The 22,557-nt window shown below is 41.8% G+C and overlaps 1 protein-coding gene across 1 annotated transcript in view; it reads right to left on the reverse strand.

Moving 5' to 3' along the window:
• USH2A (usherin) overlaps positions 1 to 22,557 on the reverse strand; it is a 2,319,650-nt gene that overhangs the window by 1,949,925 nt on the left and 347,168 nt on the right. Inside the window, exon 9 of the mRNA XM_086925936.1 lies at positions 18,067 to 18,262. Coding sequence (XP_086782062.1) covers positions 18,067 to 18,262 — 196 coding nt within the window. The remainder of the gene's footprint in view (positions 1 to 18,066; positions 18,263 to 22,557) is intronic.

Raw genomic sequence — 22,557 nt, forward strand, 5'->3', positions numbered from 1 at the left:
AAGATGTGTGACTAGTTGATTCACTAGATATATGAAGTTTAAACTACATGTTCTAACAGTTGTTTGGGTGAGTGAATATCTTTATGAGTGTGGTGATGAGCAAATATATTTCTCAATGGTACATGTCCAACAAACTAGAAAAATAAAAGGCAGTGTGTGTGTCAGTTGTTGTATATAAGTAAGTATACATAAGACTCAATGATTGTGTGAGTGACTGTATGGATAACTTTACACTTGTAATAATGATTTTATAATTCACTAAGTATGATTTACTATCTAAATGAATAGATGAAGTTGTGTTTGTATAAGTGTGTAGCTAAGTAAATATGTAAGTATGATCCATTGTTTGCATAAGTGAGTAGGATGACTACATATGTGAATAGGATGTGCGCTGGTGTGTAATGTCGATTTAGGTGTATAAGTATTTTTGATAGTGTTCTATTGTTCATTGACAGCATGTATGAGTTAATCTACAGGTAAGTGATTAGATGTGTGTATACATCTATGAATCACTGAGTGGGTTTTTAGATACTTGTATTGCTGTAACAATGGATTCAAATATGATACTCTGTATTTTACAAAGAGTGATGAAAGATTTTACTAGTGTACGAAAAGGTGTATGTGATTGTCACGTGGATGATGTCATCAGTGATGTCATCAGTGATGTCATTTGAGATGTCATCAGTGATGTCACTGACCATGTCATGAATGATGTAATATGTGACATCATCAGCAGTGGACTGCGGGTGCGCGAAATATAGTTAGTACAACTAACTATAAAGGAGCAATTTCAATGATTTTGAATGAGTGAAATGTCCAGCTAACTCTAGCACCCCTAAAACTTATAGTTTTTTGAGTGAATTTTAATGGTTTTTTAAATGCTAATTCCTAACTATATAAGGCCTGAAACCTATAGCTTTTTCAGTGAATTTCAAAGGTTTTTTAAATGCTAATTCCTAACTATATAAGGCCTGAAACCTATGTTTTTTTCAGTGAATTTGCAAGGTTTTTTAAATGCTAATTCCTAACTATATAAGGCCTGAAACCTATGTTTTTTTCAGTGAATTTCAAAGGTTTTTTTAATGCTAATTCCTAACTATATAAGACCTGAAAGCCCACCAGGAATCTCCAGTATGCGCCAGAGGACTGCATTGCAGAGAGGTGTAATGAAGCAACGCCCCTTTTTATACCTCTCTGCAACGCAGCCCCCGTGCATGTTTGAAGAGGGGGTACTAATTCCCCTTGCATACTGGGGGCCCCTGGGGGCCAACTAGCCCACCTGGAACCTCCAGTATGCGCCAGGGGGCTGCATTGCAGAGGTGTAATGAGGCTATGCCCCTTGTTACACCTCTCTGCAATGCAGCCCCCTGGTGCGTTTGCAGAGGGGGAACTAATTCCCGTTGCATACTGGGGGTCCCTGGGGGCCAACTAGCCCACCAGGAGCCTCCAGTATGCGCCAGGGGGCTGCATTGCAGAGGTGTCATGAGGCCACACCCTTTTTTACACCTCTCTGCAACGCAGCCCCCGTGCATGTTTGAAGAGGGGGAACTAATTCCTCTTGCATACTAGGGGTCCCTGGGGGCCAACTAGCCCACCTGGAACCTCCAGTATGCGCCAGGGGGCTGCATTGCACAGAGGTGTAATGAGGCTATGCCCCTTTTTACACCTCTCTGCAACGCAGGCCACTGGCACGTTTGCAGAGGGGGGACTAATTCCCCTTGCATACTGGGGGTCCCTGGGTCATATCTGCCCAAACGCCGATATTCCGAACGATTGAAAATGACTTTTCTTGGGAAACATTTGGATTTGGATTATCAAGTCCTATACTTTGGAATTTTTGAAAGACTGACTTTGAGGATGCTATAAATTACTCAAGTCTGCCCGAATTGTGTGGGTAAAATTGATACCTAGTCACTTTGAATAAGAATGTACTTACATCTCGTCTAACATTTGGAAGAAATATCTAGTTATATGACAACAGGATACCAACATAACTTGAAGGAAATAAGAACGCCCTGAAGAAGTTCTGTTGTACAGAACGAAACGCGTCGGCTGGCTGTGGTACATAAACTTAAGGAAAATAAAAGCATTTGAATATACACCAAGATTCAGCGCTTCAATAAGGACTCTAAGTGATAAGATTTGATTGGACTTATTGTGCAAGTGGTGCTGTGCCAAACTTTGGAATATTCTCCACTACTCTCTACTACTTACTCTCTACTACTCCACTACTCTCTAATACTCACTCTCTACTACTCATTCTCTACTACTCTCTCTCTACTACTCACTCCCTACTACTCACTATCTACTACTCTATACTACTCACTCTCTACTACTCTCTACTCTCTACTACTCACTCTCTACTACTCTCTCTCTACTACTCACTCTTTACTACTCACTCTCTACTACTCACTCTCTACTTCTCACTCTCTACTACTCTCTACTACTCACTCTCTACTACTCTCTACTATTCTCTCTCTCTGCTACTCACTCTCTACTAGTCACTCTCAACTACTCTCTACTACTCACTCTTTACTACTCTCTACTACTCCCTCTCTACTGCTCTCTACTACTCACTCTACTACTTACTCTCTACTACTCACTCTCTACTACTCACTCTCTACTACTCTCTACTACTCACTCTACTATTCACTCTACTACTCTCTACTACTCACTCTCTGCTACTCTCTCTACTGCTCTCTACTACTCTCTACTACTCACTCTCAACTCTATTACTCACTCTCTACTCTCTACCTCTCTCTACTTCTCTCTCTACTAGTCTCTACCTCTTTACCTCTACCTCTCTACCTCTCTCTACACGCACACATATACACATATATATATGCATATATATGCACATGCATTTATAGATATGTATGTGTATATATACATACATATTATATATACATAAAATCTGCATGCATACATATACATATATGCATACATATGCATGTTATTTACATGAAAGTTTTAAAAACACTAATAAAAGAAAAGCTAAAAAGCCACCTCATTACAAACAGAATGGCTTTAACTTAAACGAGGGCGAGATCTATTGCATTTTCAATGATTGTTTACTTTGGTTCCATCAAGAAGGCATTCAGATGTGTCACACATTTGCCATAAATTCTGAATGTTAGCACTCCAGTTGCTCATTAGATCACTGTAGTAAAGCTACTGCTCACCAGGGAAGTCTGCTGCTGGTATTCAAAGTGCATGTTTCAGTCTGCATGTCAGAATTTTTTTAATGAAATAGAAGAGGATTTGAGAAGTCACTCAAAATGTGCCCTAATTTTTCTTTCTGAAGCACTAATCATGCTTTCTATGGCAAAATGAACCCCCTCATTTTGTTCCTTTTTAAATTAATTGTTTTCAGACTTACCACTTCATTCCAATCAAGATGGCTTCTGGTGTGCCATACTTTTGTCATAAGTAAGACTGTTAGCGCTCTAGTTGTTCTTTAGAACACTCTGGGACATTCTGTCATTGGGCTATACATGGGCTACATCTGGGTGATATTTGGGCTACATTTGGGCTCTTTTGTCTCTGGTGGCCATCTTGGGAGACTGCATGTCAGAATGTTTTAATGAAATTGAAGAGGATTTGAGAAGTCACTCAAAATGTGCCCTAATTTTTCATTCTGCAGCACTAATCATACTTTCTATGGCAAAATATACCCCCTCATGTTGTTCCTTTTTAAATTAAATGTTTTCAGACTTATCACTTTATTCCAATCAAGATGGCTTCAGGTGTGCCATACCTTTGTAATAAGTAGGACTGTTAGCGCTCTAGTTGTTCTTTAGAACACTCTGGGACATTCTGTCATTGGGCTATACTTGGGCTACATCTAGGTGATATTTGAGCTACATTTGGCCTCTTTTGTCTCTGATGGCCATCTTGGGAGACTGCATGTCAGAATGTTTTAATGAAATAGAAGAGGATTTGAGAAGTCACTCAAAATGTGCCCTAATTTTTCTTTCTGCAGCACTAATCATACTTTCTATGGCAAAATATACCCCCTCCTTTTGTTCCTTTTTAAATTAAATGTTTAAGAGTTACCACTTTATTCCAATCAAGATGGCTTCAGGTGTGCCATACCTTTGTAATAAGTAGGACTGTTAGCGCTCTAGTTGTTCTTTAGAACACTCTAGAAGGCTGCAGTAGAACACAAAGGAATCAACTGACAGTCTCTGTCCTTGTTGGATGTACATGTTTTACTGAGAATGTCAGACTTCATTCTCACATGACTGAGAAAGATAATGTGAATTTACAGAAAATATGCTTTCAGTTTAGCTTATAGATCCCCTTCCAAACCACTGTGGGAAAAGCATGAGATAATAGTTTTCTTTCAAACATGATTCAGGATATCCCAGCAGAAGGCTTTTTCACATGGTAAAATCACCTTAGAACACACCACAATTCCTAAAATGAGTATGGTACCATCAACAAATGATTTATAATGCAACTAAAGTCCTAAAACTCTCTATTAACTACAATGCTTTTTCATGTATATTGGTCCCAAGATGGCTGCCAACACTTCTTGGATGAAGTGCTGACAGCCAATCAGATCTCACGATGAGATGTGTGGTTAGGCTCAGCCCAGATATATGTGTTTTGAAGTTAATTTTCAAAAAAACCACTGGAGCAATTTTCACCAAATATAGCAAAGGCACATCTGCGTACCAGTCCCTACAATTTTGCGAAGTTTGGCGTAATTCCGTTCAGCGGTTCGGGCTGTAGCCGTGTCAGAACGTCCTATGGAAATTAACATGGGGAAAACACGTTTTGGGACCCCCCTTTTTCTCAGCCCCCACTTCACGAATCCCCCTGAAACTTTCAGGGAAGGAGCGGAGCGGAGCTGGCCTAAATTTTGGAAAATTACACGCAAATTCCTCAACCGGCGCCAAAGTTATTCCCAATAGAATGTTGCGGATCTCCTATGGTAGCTAGGTCCTAACTATATATACCTACTGGCTATCGCCAGTAGGTAATATATATATATATATATGTATATATATATATATATATATATATATATATATATATATATATATATAGCCAGTAGGTAATATATATATATATATATATATATATATATATATATATATATATATATATATATATATATATATATATATATATATATATATATATATATATGTATATATATATGTATAAATATATGTATATATATATATATATATATATATATATATATATATATATATATATATATATATATATATATATATATATATATACACATTAACACACTTCTAATAAGGTAATGAACATCTATTTACTTTTTAGACTTGCACATTACAACCCTTTTAACTATGATTTTTTGTCTGCAATTGAAACAGCTTGAGGTTTAAAAGTGGCTGGACCACAACGGGACAATTATCCACCACCCACTGAAGGGTTTTAAAACAGTTGCAAATCACGCTGACTATACTACAGGTACCAGAATGCTGCTAACAAACGGAAGTGATTCCTAATGGGTGGAGCTTGTTGGAGCTATGTTAAAATTGAAAATCCCTACCTGTGGTAAACCAGCGAACTGAATTGGTGGCAGGCGCAACGTCTTGAAAAAGTTTCCAGCAGAAACGAAACATGTCGACAAAAACGCTTTGTCCTGTTACCCTGCACGAATAAATGGTTAAAGGCAAGGTTTGTGGCGACTCATCTTTCTCCCGTGGGAGATATCCGGTTGTAACAAACATCAGCGTGGTTCACCTGAAGAGGTACGCACACCGGAAAAAAGCGTAAGGCAAGGTTGCGGCGATTCATCTTTCCCTAGTGGGAGATACCTTGTTGAAATAAATATCAGGATGGTTCACCTGAAGAGTACGCACAACGGAATGAAGCGCCATGCAGCCCCGCACCTGAACCCTCTTTGCCAAAACCGTTACATGGATTAGGGGTCTGCGGTGCTCCCGGGGACTGGACTCCGGTATCCGGCCCCCAGTCAATCCGAAAAGTGGACTGACACCGGGGGAACCGGCATCATAACATCGTCAGCAGAGGTTTAAAAGTGGCTGGACCACAACGGGACAATTATCCACCACCCACTGAAGGGTTTTAAAACAGTTGCAAATCACGCTGACTATACTACAGGTACCAGAATGCTGCTAACAAACGGAAGTGATTCCTAATGGGTGGAGCTTGTTGGAGCTATGTTAAAATTGAAAATCCCTACCTGTGGTAAACCAGCGAACTGAATTGGTGGCAGGCGCAACGTCTTGAAAAAGTTTCCAGCAGAAACGAAACATGTCGACAAAAACGCTTTGTCCTGTTACCCTGCACGAATAAATGGTTAAAGGCAAGGTTTGTGGCGACTCATCTTTCTCCCGTGGGAGATATCCGGTTGTAACAAACATCAGCGTGGTTCACCTGAAGAGGTACGCACACCGGAAAAAAGCGTAAGGCAAGGTTGCGGCGATTCATCTTTCCCTAGTGGGAGATACCTTGTTGAAAAAAATATATATATATACGTATATATATATTATTGCTATTTATTAAGCGCGAACAAATACCCGTAGGCGTCTCAGCGCTAAACTAACTACGTAATCTCCGGCAAGTATCGTCAAAAGTTTATTGGTTAAAAAGCCAAGTCTTTAACCGTTTGCGAAAGATCAAGAGTGATGGACTTGTCCTGATTGACTGTGGCAGTATGTTCCTTAGCTTGAGAGCAGAAACCAAGACGCGACGATCGCCCCAGGAAACTTTTTGTACGTGGCACCACTAATTGATTCAGAGCGGTGGAGCGGAGTTGTCTGGAGGGAGTGTAGGGAATTAGATGGTCCTTGAGAAACTGTGGGCCTTGGTTGTTAAGTACTTTATAGACTATACATAAAGTCTTGAGCTTAATTCTGTTACGGATCGGCAGCCAGTGATAATTCCTTATTATATCTGAAACGGGTTTGAATTTAGGTGTTCTAGAAAGAAGTCTAGCAGCCGCATTCTGTATGGTTTGCAATTTGTTGGTCACACGGATTTGGGCATTTGCAAAAAGACCATTACAGTAATCTAAAGAGGCTAGTACTAGGGAGCTTACTAGAGTTTTTCCAGCTGTATCAGGTAAAAAAGGAATGATTTTCCTTACCAATTTAAGTTTTTGACAGGCTATGGCTGCTGTTTTGTTAGCATGGGGCATAAAGTTGAGGCCATCATCAAATGTCACTCCCAGGTTCCTCACTCTAGAAACCGGCTTGGGAGGAGTTTCGAAGGATGAGGGCCACCAGAAAGAGGACCCGCTTGGTGAGAGAGGTCCGAAAATGACCACCTCCGTTTTCTCGGAGTTAAGTTTAAGACAATTGGAGGCCATCCACTCTCCAATTGCCAGCATACCTCCTTGAAAACGTTCTGCCACCTTATCTCCATCATTATGTACGGCCAAAACCAACTGTGTGTCGTCTGCGTAGGAGGTTAGGCTCATCCCATAGGCTTTGATGAGTTTAGCCAGGTCCGACACATAGATATTAAACAGTGTCGGACTTAGGTATGAGCCTTGAGGAACCCCACATGGCAGGGACAGCTGAGCTGATTGGAAGGATCCCAGGGTAACCACCTGAGTCCTCCCGGCCAAAAATGAGGCCAACAAGTCTTTAGCCACCTGATGAATGCCCATTTTTCTGACACGGTCGATCAAGATCTTATGGTCGACCGTGTCGAAAGCTTCAGATAAATCAAGCAGCACCAGGATAGCTGTTCCTCCTGGATCCCGGATGACTCTAATGTCATCCGCTGCCTTAGTTAATGCAGTTTTCGTGCCATGGAATTTTCAAATTCCGAATTGGGTACTGTCCAACTGATGGTGTTTCTCAATAAAGTCTGAAAGCTGTTTGTTCATGGCTTTTTCAGCTACTTTTGCTATGAAAGGGAGGCTAGCTATGAGCTCCTCCTTGTTCAGATTTGGTTTTTTAAACAGTGGGTTCAAGAGGGTCTTTTTCAATATATCAGGGTAGGTCCCTGATCTAAACATGGAATTACATACTTGTGTGACAACCGTGACAAGAGAGTCCATTACCGAAGGCAGGACTTTGAAAGGACAGGGGTCTAGAGGGAAACCCGATTTAATGGATGTGATAATATCCATTGTTTGAGCGTCCGTAAGATCAGTAAATTGTGTTAATGGGGATTGAGGAGAAATGTCACCTGCAGAATTTAAGGTGACATCTGTTTTAGAGAAGAAGGCCAGATACGTATCATTTACTTTGGCAAAGAAGAAGTGTGCAAGCGCATCGCAAAAATATTGAGAAGGTGTTGGAGCTAAATCCGGGGCATTTCCAGCAAGCTGCTTTGTAATCTCATAAAGTCGCTTGTTGGAGTTTTTTGCCTTCTCTATTTGTTCAGTGAAAAACTTTTTCTTTGCCTCTGCAATCATAGATTTATAAGTTGCAAGCAATTCCTTGTAGCTAGCCTTACTCTCTAAGCTATATGATTTCCGCCAATACCTTTCTCTGTTCCTACAGAGTTGTTTCTGTTTCCTTAAGTCGTCGGTAAACCATGGAGCTGAAGGAGTGGCTCTATTTCTTGATATAGTTTTAATAGGTTCTAATAAGTTTGTGGCATGCCCTAGCCAGTTATGGTATTGAAGAGTGGCGATATTAGGGTCAGTGGATAAGGTGGGACAAGTGCTTTCCAATAGCTCTTTAAGGTCTGCTTTATTTATATCTTTCCAGATCTTAAAAGAATCTGGTTTAGTGATGGTAGCCCTATGACTGTGGCTCTCTGTAACCGTGATTCTATTTAAAATGGCATAATGGTCGGACCATAGCAAAGGGAGGATATCTGTTATGTGCAGACCCTCCAAATTTGAAAGAACACCATCCAATGTATGGCCGGCTTTGTGAGTAGGGGACGTAACCAGTTGGTGAAGCCCTAACATTTCCATGTCAGCTAATAGGGAGAGGGTGTCTTTATCATCGCATTGGTCTAGATGAAAATTCCAATCGCCCATGACTGTATAAGAATCTTCGGTCACCAAAGACTCCAATATCGAACCTAGATTCGAGAGGAAGCCAGCACGTGCTCCTGGGGGGCCGATATAATAACACTCCTTTAAAATTAAAGGACGGGGTTAGCTTGAAGTTAAAGTGTAGTGCCTCACAGCCTGAGAAAGGAATAGGGAAGGTCCTTAATATGTAGCTGTCCTTGGCGAATATGGCAAGCCCGCCCCCCCTATTACCCTTCCTATCTTAACGGTAGGCCTTGTATCCTGGCGGAACCGCAATCACAAGATCCGGCTCGGACGTATCATCCATCCAGGTTTCTGTGATTAAAAGGATATCTAGTTTCCTATCTGAAATCAAGTCTGCTATCTCCTGTCTGTGCTTTCCCACAGACCGAGCATTAATAAGCGCTATACAGATCTTAGTCGATATATAAGTTTTTTTTGAGTTGGGAATAACCTTACTATTAATAATGGGAATGACAGAATGGCAGTAAGGGCAACTAAGTGAGGGGGAGCTTACGGCAGACTCCAGGTCATGTCTTATGCATTGAAAGGCAGGTGGGCATAGTTCTATCAGGTGTAATCTAAGATATATCAGTCAGTTATCCAAGCCCTTCAGACCAGGGGGGGGTGGCCCTTGGCCCGGTTCCGGTTATTCAAAGAACAAACAGCCCCAAGGAGAGTGCGCTTTACATAACGGGTGCTGGTGCAAGGGACGGGCTCGCCCTTCATTTATTTTTCACCAAAGGTTCCTTCTCAAGGAAAACACCGTGAGCAAGACCGAGCTTAGTTGAAACGCGTAGGTGGTGGTTGATGGTGTTGATACTGCACAGAATAAATCCATGGTAATTGACATCCTGTTGGAGTGCGGTGTTTTCCTTGAGAAGGAACCTTTGGTGAAAAATGTATATATATATATATATGAACACACAATTGTGGCTATTCCCCAAGCCTCTTGTTCGGCGGGCACACGGCAGGGGTAGCCACCCCCGTATATTAACACGGTTTTCACCAGCAGGTTCCCTCCTCCAGTCCCGGGAAGAAACCACACAGGAGCCGTGGCCACGATTCAAAAGTGCAGTTTATTGCGAGCACAAGGACCTACGCGTTTCGGAGTAAAAACACTCCTTCCTCATGGGCGTGAGGAAGGAGTGTTTTTACTCCGAAACGCGTAGGTCCTTGTGCTCGCAATAAACTGCACTTTTGAATCGTGGCCACGGCTCCTGTGTGGTTTCTTCCCGGGAGTAGGAGGAGGGAACCTGCTGGTGAAAACCGTGTTAATATATATATATCTCGTTCTGGTGCACCGCGTTACCCCTGCAACACTTCTTGGACTTTGTATGAAATGCAAAACGCGGCGCCCCCCCTACAGTTCTGAGGCAATTGGGACTAAAGGGGAGAGAGTAGGCAACATTGTTTGCCTGATAAGGGGACAACAACGAGGCTGAACCTTTTCAGGTCATTTCGACTGTTCGTGGGAAACAGAATCCAATGGAAATTGGGGCATCACTTGATGTTAAGAGAACCTATCACCGTATATGGCCTCTAAATTCGGACTCCCGTGACCAGCATGCACCTGCAAGATCTAACAGCGCAAGAGTAGTTGAAACCTTTAGGAAGAGGAGGAGCAAGTGACCACCTGACTGGGAGTGGTCTCAACACCAGCTTAACAACGCTCCATTCTCAGGAACAGTGAGAAACACATGAAACCGGCACTGATGAGGCCAAAAGGATGGCTGAAACGCGTCTGCCAAAGCGTTTCGTGACTTCACTCACCTTGCAATTTTAAAGGAATAAAAGCCTGGTTGTCCCCGGAGCTGTGTCGCGCTTTTTTCCTATGGTGGGAGAGAGCATTGGACTTTGTGTTTAGCCGGCAAGCAGGCGCTGGTAAACGACACACCCTCTCGTTCTGGTGCACCGCGTTAGCCCTGCAACACTTCTTGGACTTTGTATGAAATGCAAAACGCGGCGCCCCCCCTACAGTTCTGAGGCAATTGGGACTAAAGGGGAGAGAGTAGGCAACATTGTTTGCCTGATAAGGGGACAACGACGAGGCTGAACCTTTTCAGGTCATTTCGACTGTTCGTGGGAAACAGAATCCAATGGAAATTGGGGCATCACTTGATGTTAAGAGAACCTATCACCGTATATGGCCTCTAAATTCGGACTCCCGTGACCAGCATGCACCTGCAAGATCTAACAGCGCAAGAGTAGTTGAAACCTTTAGGAAGAGGAGGAGCAAGTGACCACCTGACTGGGAGTGGTCTCAACACCAGCTTAACAACGCTCCATTCTCAGGAACAGTGAGAAACACATGAAACCGGCACTGATGAGGCCAAAAGGATGGCTGAAACGCGTCTGCCAAAGCGTTTCGTGACTTCACTCACCTTGCAATTTTAAAGGAATAAAAGCCTGGTTGTCCCCGGAGCTGTGTCGCGCTTTTTTCCTATGGTGGGAGAGAGCATTGGACTTTGTGTTTAGCCGGCAAGCAGGCGCTGGTAAACGACACACCCTCTCGTTCTGGTGCACCGCGTTACCCCTGCAACACTTCTTGGACTTTGTATGAAATGCAAAACGCGGCGCCCCCCCTACAGTTCTGAGGCAATTGGGACTAAAGGGGAGAGAGTAGGCAACATTGTTTGCCTGATAAGGGGACAACGACGAGGCTGAACCTTTTCAGGTCATTTCGACTGTTCGTGGGAAACAGAATCCAATGGAAATTGGGGCATCACTTGATGTTAAGAGAACCTATCACCGTATATGGCCTCTAAATTCGGACTCCCGTGACCAGCATGCACCTGCAAGATCTAACAGCGCAAGAGTAGTTGAAACCTTTAGGAAGAGGAGGAGCAAGTGACCACCTGACTGGGAGTGGTCTCAACACCAGCTTAACAACGCTCCATTCTCAGGAACAGTGAGAAACACATGAAACCGGCACTGATGAGGCCAAAAGGATGGCTGAAACGCGTCTGCCAAAGCGTTTCGTGACTTCACTCACCTTGCAATTTTAAAGGAATAAAAGCCTGGTTGTCCCCGGAGCTGTGTCGCGCTTTTTTCCTATGGTGGGAGAGAGCATTGGACTTTATATATATATATATTACCTACTGGCGATAGCCAGTAGGTATATATAGTTAGGATTTTTTTCCTATGGGACTTTTGAAAATTCTATGTCTAATAACTTTGGCGTTTGTGGACGGAATCGGCTGAAATTTTCAGGAAAATGGCACATTTTGTTTCTGAGCAGCTCCTGAAAATTTGGGGGGGGTTCGTCAAGGGGGGGCCGAGAAAAAAGGGGGGTCCCAAAACGCGTTTTTCCCATGTTAATTTCCATAGGGCGGTTGGACTCACTTTTAGCCCGAACGGCTGAATGGATTTCCACGAAACTTGGCAAAATTGTAGGGACTGGTACCCCGATGTGCCTTTGCTAGGTCTCAATATATGTGCTTCAGTGGATTTTGAGAAATTAACGTTTAAATCAAGATATATATCTGTAACAGCGCTCCGGGCAGCTAACCGGTTCGCGAACTTTTCGCGTATCGGAACTTTGCAAAGCGAAGCTGATTGGCTCTCCGGTGTCTGTCAACATTCTAAACAGTCCGGTGCGGCCGCCATCTTGTCTCTCGGTAGGATCGAGAGACAAGAGGAGGCCAAAACAAAGGGGGAAATGAAGGAAAGGGGGCAAGGTAGACCCCTCCTGACCCCCTAGGATTGATGAGGGGGATATTATAGAGCCACGCCGGGCCCAAAAAAAAAAAAAAAAAAATCCGATTTTTTCGCCGTAGAGACGCGTCTTGGTTCGCGAACCGGGCAGCTAACCGGGCAGCTAACCGGGAAGCTAACCGGCAGTGTAACCAAAAAAAAAAAAAAAAATCAGATTTTTTCGCCGTAGAGACGCGTCTTGGTACGCGAACCGGGCAGCTAACCGGGCAGCTAACCGGGAAGCTAACCGGCAGTGTAACGGGAGTCTGAGGAGTAGCTGATTGGCTGTCAATATTGTAAACAGTCCGGAGCGGCCGCCATCTTGTCTCTCGGTAGGATCGAGAGACAAGAGGAGGCCAAAACAAAGGGGGAAATGAAGGAAACAGGGCAAGGTAGACCCCTTCTGACCCCCTAGGATTTATGAGGGGGATATTATAAAGCCACGTGGGGCCAAAAAAAAACAAACGCCGTAGAGACGCGTCTTGGTACGCGAACTGGGCAGCTAACCGGGCAGCTACCGGGAAGCTAATCGGCAGTGTAACGGGAGTCTGAGGAGAAGCTGATTGGCTGTTATCATTGTAAACAGTCTGGAGCGGCCGCCATCTTGTCTCTCTGTGGGATCGAGAGACAAGAGGTGGAAAAAAAAAAGGTGTAAATGAATGAAAGGGGTAAGGCAGACCCCTCCTGAACCCCTAGGATTGATGAGGGGGCTATTAAAGTTCCCTGGGGGGTGAAAAAAAAAAAATTGCGATTTTCGCGGTAAAGGTGCTTCCTGGTACGTTAACCGGGCAGCTAACCGGCAGCGTAACGGTAGTGCGACATATTGTGTTTTTTGAACGTTTGTGATATGTGCACGTGTGGATTTTGTCTAATTAAGGTTAAAAAAATATATATATATCTTTAAGCGTGTTCTGGCGCGCTTACGTTTTGGGTTTGGTTTGCGCTGCAGAGACGATACGTCACGGTTATGCGATGCATCATGAGGCGTCTCACGGGCTACGTGATACGTCACTTAATAAAGAATATATTTTACAGCTATAGATATTAGCTTTTAAAAAACCAATGAAATTCACAGAAAAAACCATAGGTTATAGACCATATATAGTTAGGAATTTGCATTTACAAAACCTTGAAAATTCACTGAAAAAACCATAGGTTATAGACCATATATAGTTAGGGATTAGCATTTAAAAAACCTTATTTTATTTGCACAAAACCATTGAAATTCCATATATAGTTAGTTGCACTAACTATATATCGCGGACCCGCAATCCACTGCTAATGATGTCACATATTACATCATTCATGACATGGTCAGTGACATCACTGATGACATCACTGATGACATCTCAAATGACATCACTGATGACATCACTGATGACAACACCCAGTGACTGTATGTTTCTGTAAAGTTAAAATATGTCTTACATATTGAAGAATGAGTGGATGTATAAGTGTCTGGATGAAGGATTTAGTAGGTGCATGAATGACTGTATGAGAGAATGATTAAATGTGTCTCACTGAGTGCATGGGTTAGTGATTAAAGTGTCTTAATTTGGCAATCAATATTTATGTTCTTCTGTAAACTGCTGCATGTTTAAATCAGTAGCTATATCAGTAACTATATGGGTTATTGAATGGTTGCCCAAGTATTTGTATGGGAGACTGAGTGTGTGTGTGGGTGGCTGGGAGGTGTATAACTCTGTGCATAGATGTGTGAGCGGTTGATTCCCTAGGTGTATGGGTTCAAAGTGCATGTAGAAACAGCTGTATGGACAGTTGACTGTGTGCATGAGTATATTGGTGAGTGAATGGATATCTCAGTTCTACATGTCAAAGTAAGTACATATGTAAAACACACTCCATGTGAGAGTTGACATATATAAATAACTGAACATAAGAGTCAGTGAATGTGAGAGTGGCTGTATGAATCATTGTGAAGTTGTATCAAGGATTGTATAAGAGAGTAAATATGTGTTAGTATATGTTTGAATAAGTAAGGTGTGTATAACTGTATAGTTAAGGAAATGGAGATGTGATTGACTCTTTGCATGACTGAATAGGTGTGTGAGTAACTCCATGGATGTGTGACAGTCTGTGAGTGCCTGTTTACACTGAGTGTATCAAAGGTTATATTAGAGTCTGAAGATGTATTATCACATAAATGATATCATCAGTGATGTAATCAGTAATGTCAAATGAGATGTCAGTGATGTCATCAGTGATGTCATTTGAGATGTCATCAGTGATGTCATCAGTGATGTCATTTGAGATGTCATCAGTGATGTCATCAGTGATGTCACTGACCATGTCATGAATGATGTAATATGTGACATCATTAGCAGTGGATTGCGGGTCCGCGATATATAGTTAGTGCAACTAACTATATATGGAATTTCAATGGTTTTGTGCAAATAAAATAAGGTTTTTTAAATGCTAATCCCTAACTATATATGGTCTATAACCTATGGTTTTTTCAGTGAATATATATATATATATATATATATATATATATATATATATATATATATATATATATATATATATATATATATATTTTCCCTTTACGATGCTCCTTTTCTCGGACCATGAATTGAGGCGCACACCGGGGGAAATCTTCATAAATGTATTACCGCAAACAAAAAACACCCAACAGACGCGTCTCGGCTACACGCCTTCGTCAATATCGGGGAGGTAAACATTTGGTGTCATTTTATAACTTAAACAATAAAGTTCATCTCTGTGAAAAAAATGTGTGTGTGAAGCAGTTCATTAGTGCTGTGAAAATCCAAGAGGGGCAAGTTTATCTGTTCACTCTCAGTTTCTATGGGGGCCATTTTGCAGTGTATATACAGTCCATTAATTTCAATATGTTTATATCCCTATGCAATCCTTATTTACACATATTTACACCATGTACAATGTGCTAGCTTTTTAGCAATATGTACATGCCTTCACGTGATTGATACAGCTTTGTATATTTACAAATAATATTTCCGTACATATTTACACTCTATATGGAGATATTGTGAATCTACATTATCAGAGGTGTTTTACAACAATCTAGTATGTATATATTTATATATATATATATAGATTTCCTAGACGTTCACGTCACCATTGCTAATAATACTGTGACCACATCATTATACCGTAAACCTACGGCTGGTAACAGTATATTACACGCTAGTAGTAAGCATCCCCAACACGTAATTACCAATATTCCGTATGGGGAGTTGCTGAGAGTTAAAAGGATCAGCAGCACTCCGGAAATTTTTGAACATGAGGCACGAATCACCATGAATAGACTGAGAGCAAGGGGCTATAAAGACAAAATCTTAAATAGCGCGCTTAGACGTTGTCGAGCTAAGCCTAGGGAATCACTCCTGACATCTGAAATTGTAGAAATGGAGTCAGATAACCCTGCCCCTCGACTCATACTGGCATTCAGCAAACAAGAGAGACAAATAAAGTCTATTGTGAGGAAGCACTGGCCTATCCTTCAAACTGATAGTGTCTTGGGCGACATCATTCCCAGTGCTCCCACCATAACTTACAAAAGAGCACCTAGCATGCACAACTGTCTAGTAAAAAACAGTCCAGAACTAGGTAGTGGCAGTACCTGGTTAAAACAAAAAGGTTTCTTTAAATGTTCCTCTTGTAGGGCTTGTAAATTCGGTGTTAACACATCATATTACTATACACCTTTCAGTTCTAGGAGGAAAGCTATCCGAGGATACTATAACTGTCACAGTGAGTTTGCAATATATGTCCTGACGTGCACCTGTGGCCTTCGTTATGTGGGCAGCACCAAGCTACAGGTGCACGCCAGGATCTTGCAACACTTACGTGCCATAGTAAACAGTGACAGTACATACCCGGTAGCACGTCATTTCAAATCCACACACAACAATGATCTGTCTGACTTAACATACTACGTTATTGATGTGGTAGCGCCCCTCATCCGAGGAGGCGACAGAGAAAAATTGTTACGGAAAAAGGAAACCGAATATATTATTGAACTAGACAGCAAATACCCGAACGGGTTAAACACCACTGAAGACTTGCACCATCTGTTGTAATTTTGTCTACCTCTGCATTTTTTCTGGTTATCTGATAAGAACTTCATGGAGTATACCCAGAGAATATTCACAATTGGTTTTTCTCATACTTTCTTTTCAAGGTCTTTCTGAACTTAACAACTGATACTTGATGGCGCCGACGTGGCACCGAAAGGGAGTCCAGTCAAGATTCTTTAATTATATAGATCTTGATATACATTTGCTCCATGTAAATATTTATCTCTCTGTATCCACTTTAAGAAGAAATTGGTGATTAATGAATTCTTTTTCAACCAATAATCTGTTTTTAGCTCACATTTTTCACTTTAGTTCGTAATGGTAGGAATCACTATTGGGTTTTGCAATATGGGTGATGGCACGCTTAATGTACATGTATATATCTTAGTCGTGAACTATTCAAACTAGTATGACTCATGTTCTAGGATAAGTCCTCTTGATTATGAAATTGATATAGAAGGTCAGAATTGTGTATGTAATATATGTTGAGTTGTATATAGAAATAGAGTATATATTTATGTAGATATGTATATATTTTTTCATACATTTTGGAATATTGTATATAGATAGTATATTTTTCTAGGTGTATATATATATTTTTTGACCAATGGATAATGTGTACATAGGACTTACATTCTGTACATGGCCATTATGTATTATAGTAGGGTATTTGCATTCATGCAGATATTATTGTTTCAGTGCCAAACTCACTCTTTTTAGATTGTAATAATAGGTGTGCACGTATTCTACAAATACAAAACGTGTTTTTTCTATGTCTACACCTGGTGACTCACGAAAATGGGTGGAGCATCACCTCAAAAAAATGGTTTAAATTTGTAGCTGACTTGGTGCGCGGTGTGTGACCAAGGGCACTAGTTGCTCGAAACGCGTAACCAGAGAGGTTTCTAATAAAATCTCCTTTACTGCAGCCATTGGGTCCGTGTCTTCGTTTCCACAGCAGGAGTGTGGCGTTTTGAAGATTGTGTTTTTCATACATATATATATATATATATATATATATATATATATATATATATATATATATATATATATATATATATATATATATATATATATATATACACATTAACACACTTCTAATAAGGTAATGAACATCTATTTACTTTTTAGACTTGCACATTACAACCCTTTTAACTATGATTTTTTGTCTGCAATTGAAACAGCTTGTTCAGTGATTCAAACCAAACATGTTCTATTTTAGGTCTTTCACTAATGAGAAAATGCAAAACTGCACATATCATAGTTTTGACAAAGGTGTTCAACGCTTGACAAAGCTATCGATTTCGACATTCTTCGCTGTATTTTCAGGTTTACCTGTAGTGTTGTGAAGACAGTTGCTGCAGACTCCTCCACCGCCTCGATAGTGGTCATGTGGAAAGAGGTCCTCTGAAATGTTGTAGTGACAGCTTGTAGAGTGATTAAAACACTCACAGGGTCTACAGTTGTATGCATGGACCTGGTCCCCTTGATGAAAAGGCTTGTTGTTGAACAGTGGCAGGCAATGATCACACTAAAAATAATTAAATTAAAAATTATATTGTGCTTTATGGTATTGATTAGAGTGTGCATACAACATAGATTCATTATTTCATGCAATTAGAGAACTGTAGGATTGGACAGTATGACATTTTCCTCATGTGCACCGATTTAGTATGTCAGAAAAAGGCTTTAAGAATTAGATTACTTCCAGCGACCACTCATTCATGCCAAATAAAATTCACCAATGGCATAGCATAGAAATATACAACATTCACAGTTTTCTTGGTTCCTACTACATGATCGTAACCGTGCTCACCTCAACCGAAGCTGATTTTGGTAATACACTTCATATTTTTCTCTAAATGCTATCAAGGGCAATATACTGTTCCTTGCGCATAAACCCTAACAAATAAATATGAGGGGTCTTCCTTTCCATCCATGGTTTTGCTCCCCAGGTGTAGAATGTAATGGAAAATCTTAGTACATACCCACAAAGTTACAGAGAACAATAATTTAATGAGCAAATTTATACGAAAACAACACAAATAAAATAAGGGGAAACAGAGATATGACATTGGACAGATTTAAGTAAAAATAGGACCAAAACACACAAAGGCGAAGGGTAATCAATGGTCATAGTAGACTGGGACCTAGGCATGGTTTCACACCAACAGCAATGGAGTGTGTGTCGACTATACTGTTCAGGTTCGACCACGTCAGAGATTTTACCTTGAGACTTAGTATTTTTCTGGAAGCTGGGCATGGCAGAATTGTGTATCGAAGGAAGGCTCCATGACACTGTATAGGAATTGGATGTGATTTTGGTGAAAACATTGATTTGATCAGGAAAAGTGCACAGCTATAAGATTTGAATTTCACATCCATGAAAGTCTCCTCACTAGCTAAATGCTTTTGCCGCCTTCGTCTGTTCAAGAATTTTACCTTCAGATTTAGTCAGTTCTTTGGAGCTCGAAAACTTCTAGATGGTCAAAACTGTGGGTTGTGCCAGAAGAGGCCTCCACTCGGCCAGATACCTTCTCACTAAGGTCCATCTGAAACAGATTTGCTGCTGTGCAGAAGGTCAGCTCGGGGTAAACCTGTTTCTTCCGCCCAGAGAGGTGGCTCCTTGGGCAGATGGACTTCTAAGGTTTGTCCCAGTCCTCAGGAGGTCTTGGAGTCTAACAATGTTTTAAGTCCCAGGTTTTCAGAGATGATAGAACATAACCAAGCGTCCCAGTACCTCAGAACAGCACTTAGAGGGGGGAAGAATCACTCAACTGGTTAGGTGGGCACCTCATGATAAAAGGTCTCTTGCAGCTTGCTTTGTCCCTGTAGACACACAGGACGTCAACCTACTGACCCTTGGAGTCCACTTATTTGTCCTGGATACAATTGGGAGCAGGTTTAGCCTTTCAAGTATCCTTACAGGTCTCAAACAGCAGGTGCAGTCCTTCTGTACATCCACAGTGCAGAATGTTCTGAAGAAGGCATCTTGGGGGCGCTTTTATGCCTTGCATTAGCTTGAGGCTGGAGCTAATTTCTGTCCCCTCCCTAACCAATAGGGTGAAGGTTTCAGGGTAACTTTAGTCTATCCACTTTTGCTGCATTTCCTGTGTGCCCTACATCGGATAATCCCACAGTGTACCTCATTCAAGAAATCCAAGATGTAGATATCTTTTTTGCCTTGTCAAGACCTTTTTATTTGTTTAGTTCCTTTGAAGTGTCTCCTTCCCTTTCTGCCCGCTCTTAATGCTGTGTTGTGTTTACCTTTTCAAAGCGCCAGGACGCCCCTTTGCTGGGGCAGCTGTGCGTGGTACAAATAAAAATAACATAACATAACATAACATAACATCTGCCCAATGAAAGATATGGCCTGGCTAACAAGCAGCACATCCTCTGTGATTGCTACAAGCCAGTTCTGGGGAAGCTTACCACCACTTGACTTTGTGCCTGTCTGTCTGGGAGGACAAAGTATGGGGCCTGTTAAGGCATGGTTTGACATTTATAGTTGAGAGAGGAGGCCCATTTGAAGTAAATTGTGTTTCCAGGCACACTAACTGGTTTTCCTTCCAGGAGAAGAAAAACACTTTCCTACCCACAGAGCCTTATCTCTGCACTGGGAGCAGTTTTCACACCATATCAGGGCTATTCACCAGCTTGGTGGCAGATGGTAGCTAAAGCAAATTAGCTTACAGGAGCTTCAGGCAGGGAAAGGTAGATTTCTAATAATAATTTTTCCTTAATAATTATTAAAAGTCCTGTATTTTCATGACAAAATCAATGACATACACAAACTCTTTCCTCAACACCCCCCTGCCCCAGACTACTCTGCTACCCACCAACTACTCCAGTGACCCAACAACCCACATTAACAGCCTAAGAGAATTCTCAACCTTGTCTGAAACAGAGGTAGAGGCAACCCTGCATAAAATGAAGTCAGGAGCCCCGGGAAACCCCGCCTCCCCTCAAATCTTAGCAAAGATCGCCCCTGTCCTGGTCCCCCTCCTAACCAAAGTCCTCAATCAGTCCCTCCTGCACTCCTCTGTCCCCACTCACTGGAAGGAGGCGATAATTAGGCCAATCCTAAAAAAAAAACACAGCCGACCCTAAATCACTCTCAAACTATTGACCCATCTCCCTCTTGCCTCTATTTGGCAAAATCATGGAATCTCTAATAAATAGGCAGCTCATCACCCACCTTGAGTCTAACAAACTTCACAGTCTGGCTTCAGGGCATCCCACAGTACCAAAACTGCCCTGGTTGAGATCATTGATAATGTCAGAATGACCCTGGATTCTAAACAGTAGGCCATACTTGTGCTACTTGATCTGTCCGCAGCCTTCGACACCATCTTGCATCACATTCTTTTAGAACGTCTTGCTGAGGCTGGTGTTGAGGGCTCTGCGCTATTATGGATAAAAAGTTACCTTACCAACAGAGGGTAAAAGGTCCAAGTTGGCTCCCACTCCTCTTGCTATCATGCTAATGACAAGGGTGTCCCACAGGGGTCAATTTTGAGCCCCACCCTTTTTTAACCTTTATGTCTCCCCCTTGGCAAAGGTTATTCAAGCACACGACTTTGGAACCGTGTCCTACGCAGATGACACCCAAATACTGATTACAATAAACCATGATCCAGATGAGACCAAACTGAGATTTAAAAAGTGCATGGTTGACGTTCAAATCTGGATGACAAAGAACTTCCTGATGCTGAACGCCAGCAAAACGGAGATTGTGCTATTTGGAAAGGCCGATAAGATCTGGTCCGATGACTGGTGACCAAATTCCCTAGGCCCCTGCCCCACTCCCAAATCTTCAGTCAGAATTCTTGGGGTGATGATAGATAATAAGCTATCAATGACTGAACGCGTTAACAAAGTAGTTCAGACCAGCTTCGGCCTTATGCGCAGTTTGAGGAAGATTTTCAAATGGATCCCTCTCCCATCTCGCATGCCCGTCGTCCAAGGACTCATTATAAGTCGGATAGACTATGAGAACTCGCTACTGTCCTTAGTCAATTCAACCCTCTTGGCCCGCTTACAGGTTCTCTAAAACACTGCGGCTAGACTGGTGTTAAATCTCCCCCCGCTCACTCCATCTCTGCCCTGCCTTAAAACCCTACACTGGCTCCCAATAAAAAAGCGCATAAAATTTAAGCTATGCTGCCTAGTCCACAAAACCATCAATGGACATGGATCAATGTATATTGAACAAAAGCTTAAACACCACAACCCGTTAAGAACCCTCAGATCTACTGGCAAATCACTGCTGACAATCCCCAGGGAACGCACAGTCAGAAATCGTGATAGGACCTTCAGTAAAACTGCCCCTGTAGCCTGGAATTCCCTTCCCCTCCAGATCAGGACTGAACCTAACCATCTAGGTTCCGTAAACACTTAAAAACCTGTTTTGTTTGGCTGCAAGCCCATAGACCTACTCTGTCTATCTGCTCTGAGGTTTTTCTGCCAGCGCTCTGAGACCTTCGGGTGATTTATGCGCTTTACAAATTTATTTTACATTACATTTTTACATTACAAAAGCAGGCATTTAAGCCTTTTTCAGCTGGTTCCCCAGCCCTAAATTGTAGAGGTAATATTTACAGTGCGGACCTATGTTTGCAGACTCCTGCAAATGCTCCTTCGACCGACTGCTGGAGGCTGTACTGACAAACTCTTTTGCTCCCACTCCCTCGACCCCTGGAGGGATTGGAGCATGACAATATTTCTCCCTGGATGTATCCTTGAGGCGTGGCAATGAGGCCTCTTCATTCCACTCGTCCAGCAAAATTCCTTGCTATAGAAAAGGACTGCTGCAACCATCATTGA

Source organism: Lissotriton vulgaris, chromosome 6 (assembly GCF_964263255.1).
Source record: "Lissotriton vulgaris chromosome 6, aLisVul1.2, whole genome shotgun sequence".
In the NCBI taxonomy this organism is placed as follows: domain Eukaryota; kingdom Metazoa; phylum Chordata; class Amphibia; order Caudata; family Salamandridae; genus Lissotriton; species Lissotriton vulgaris.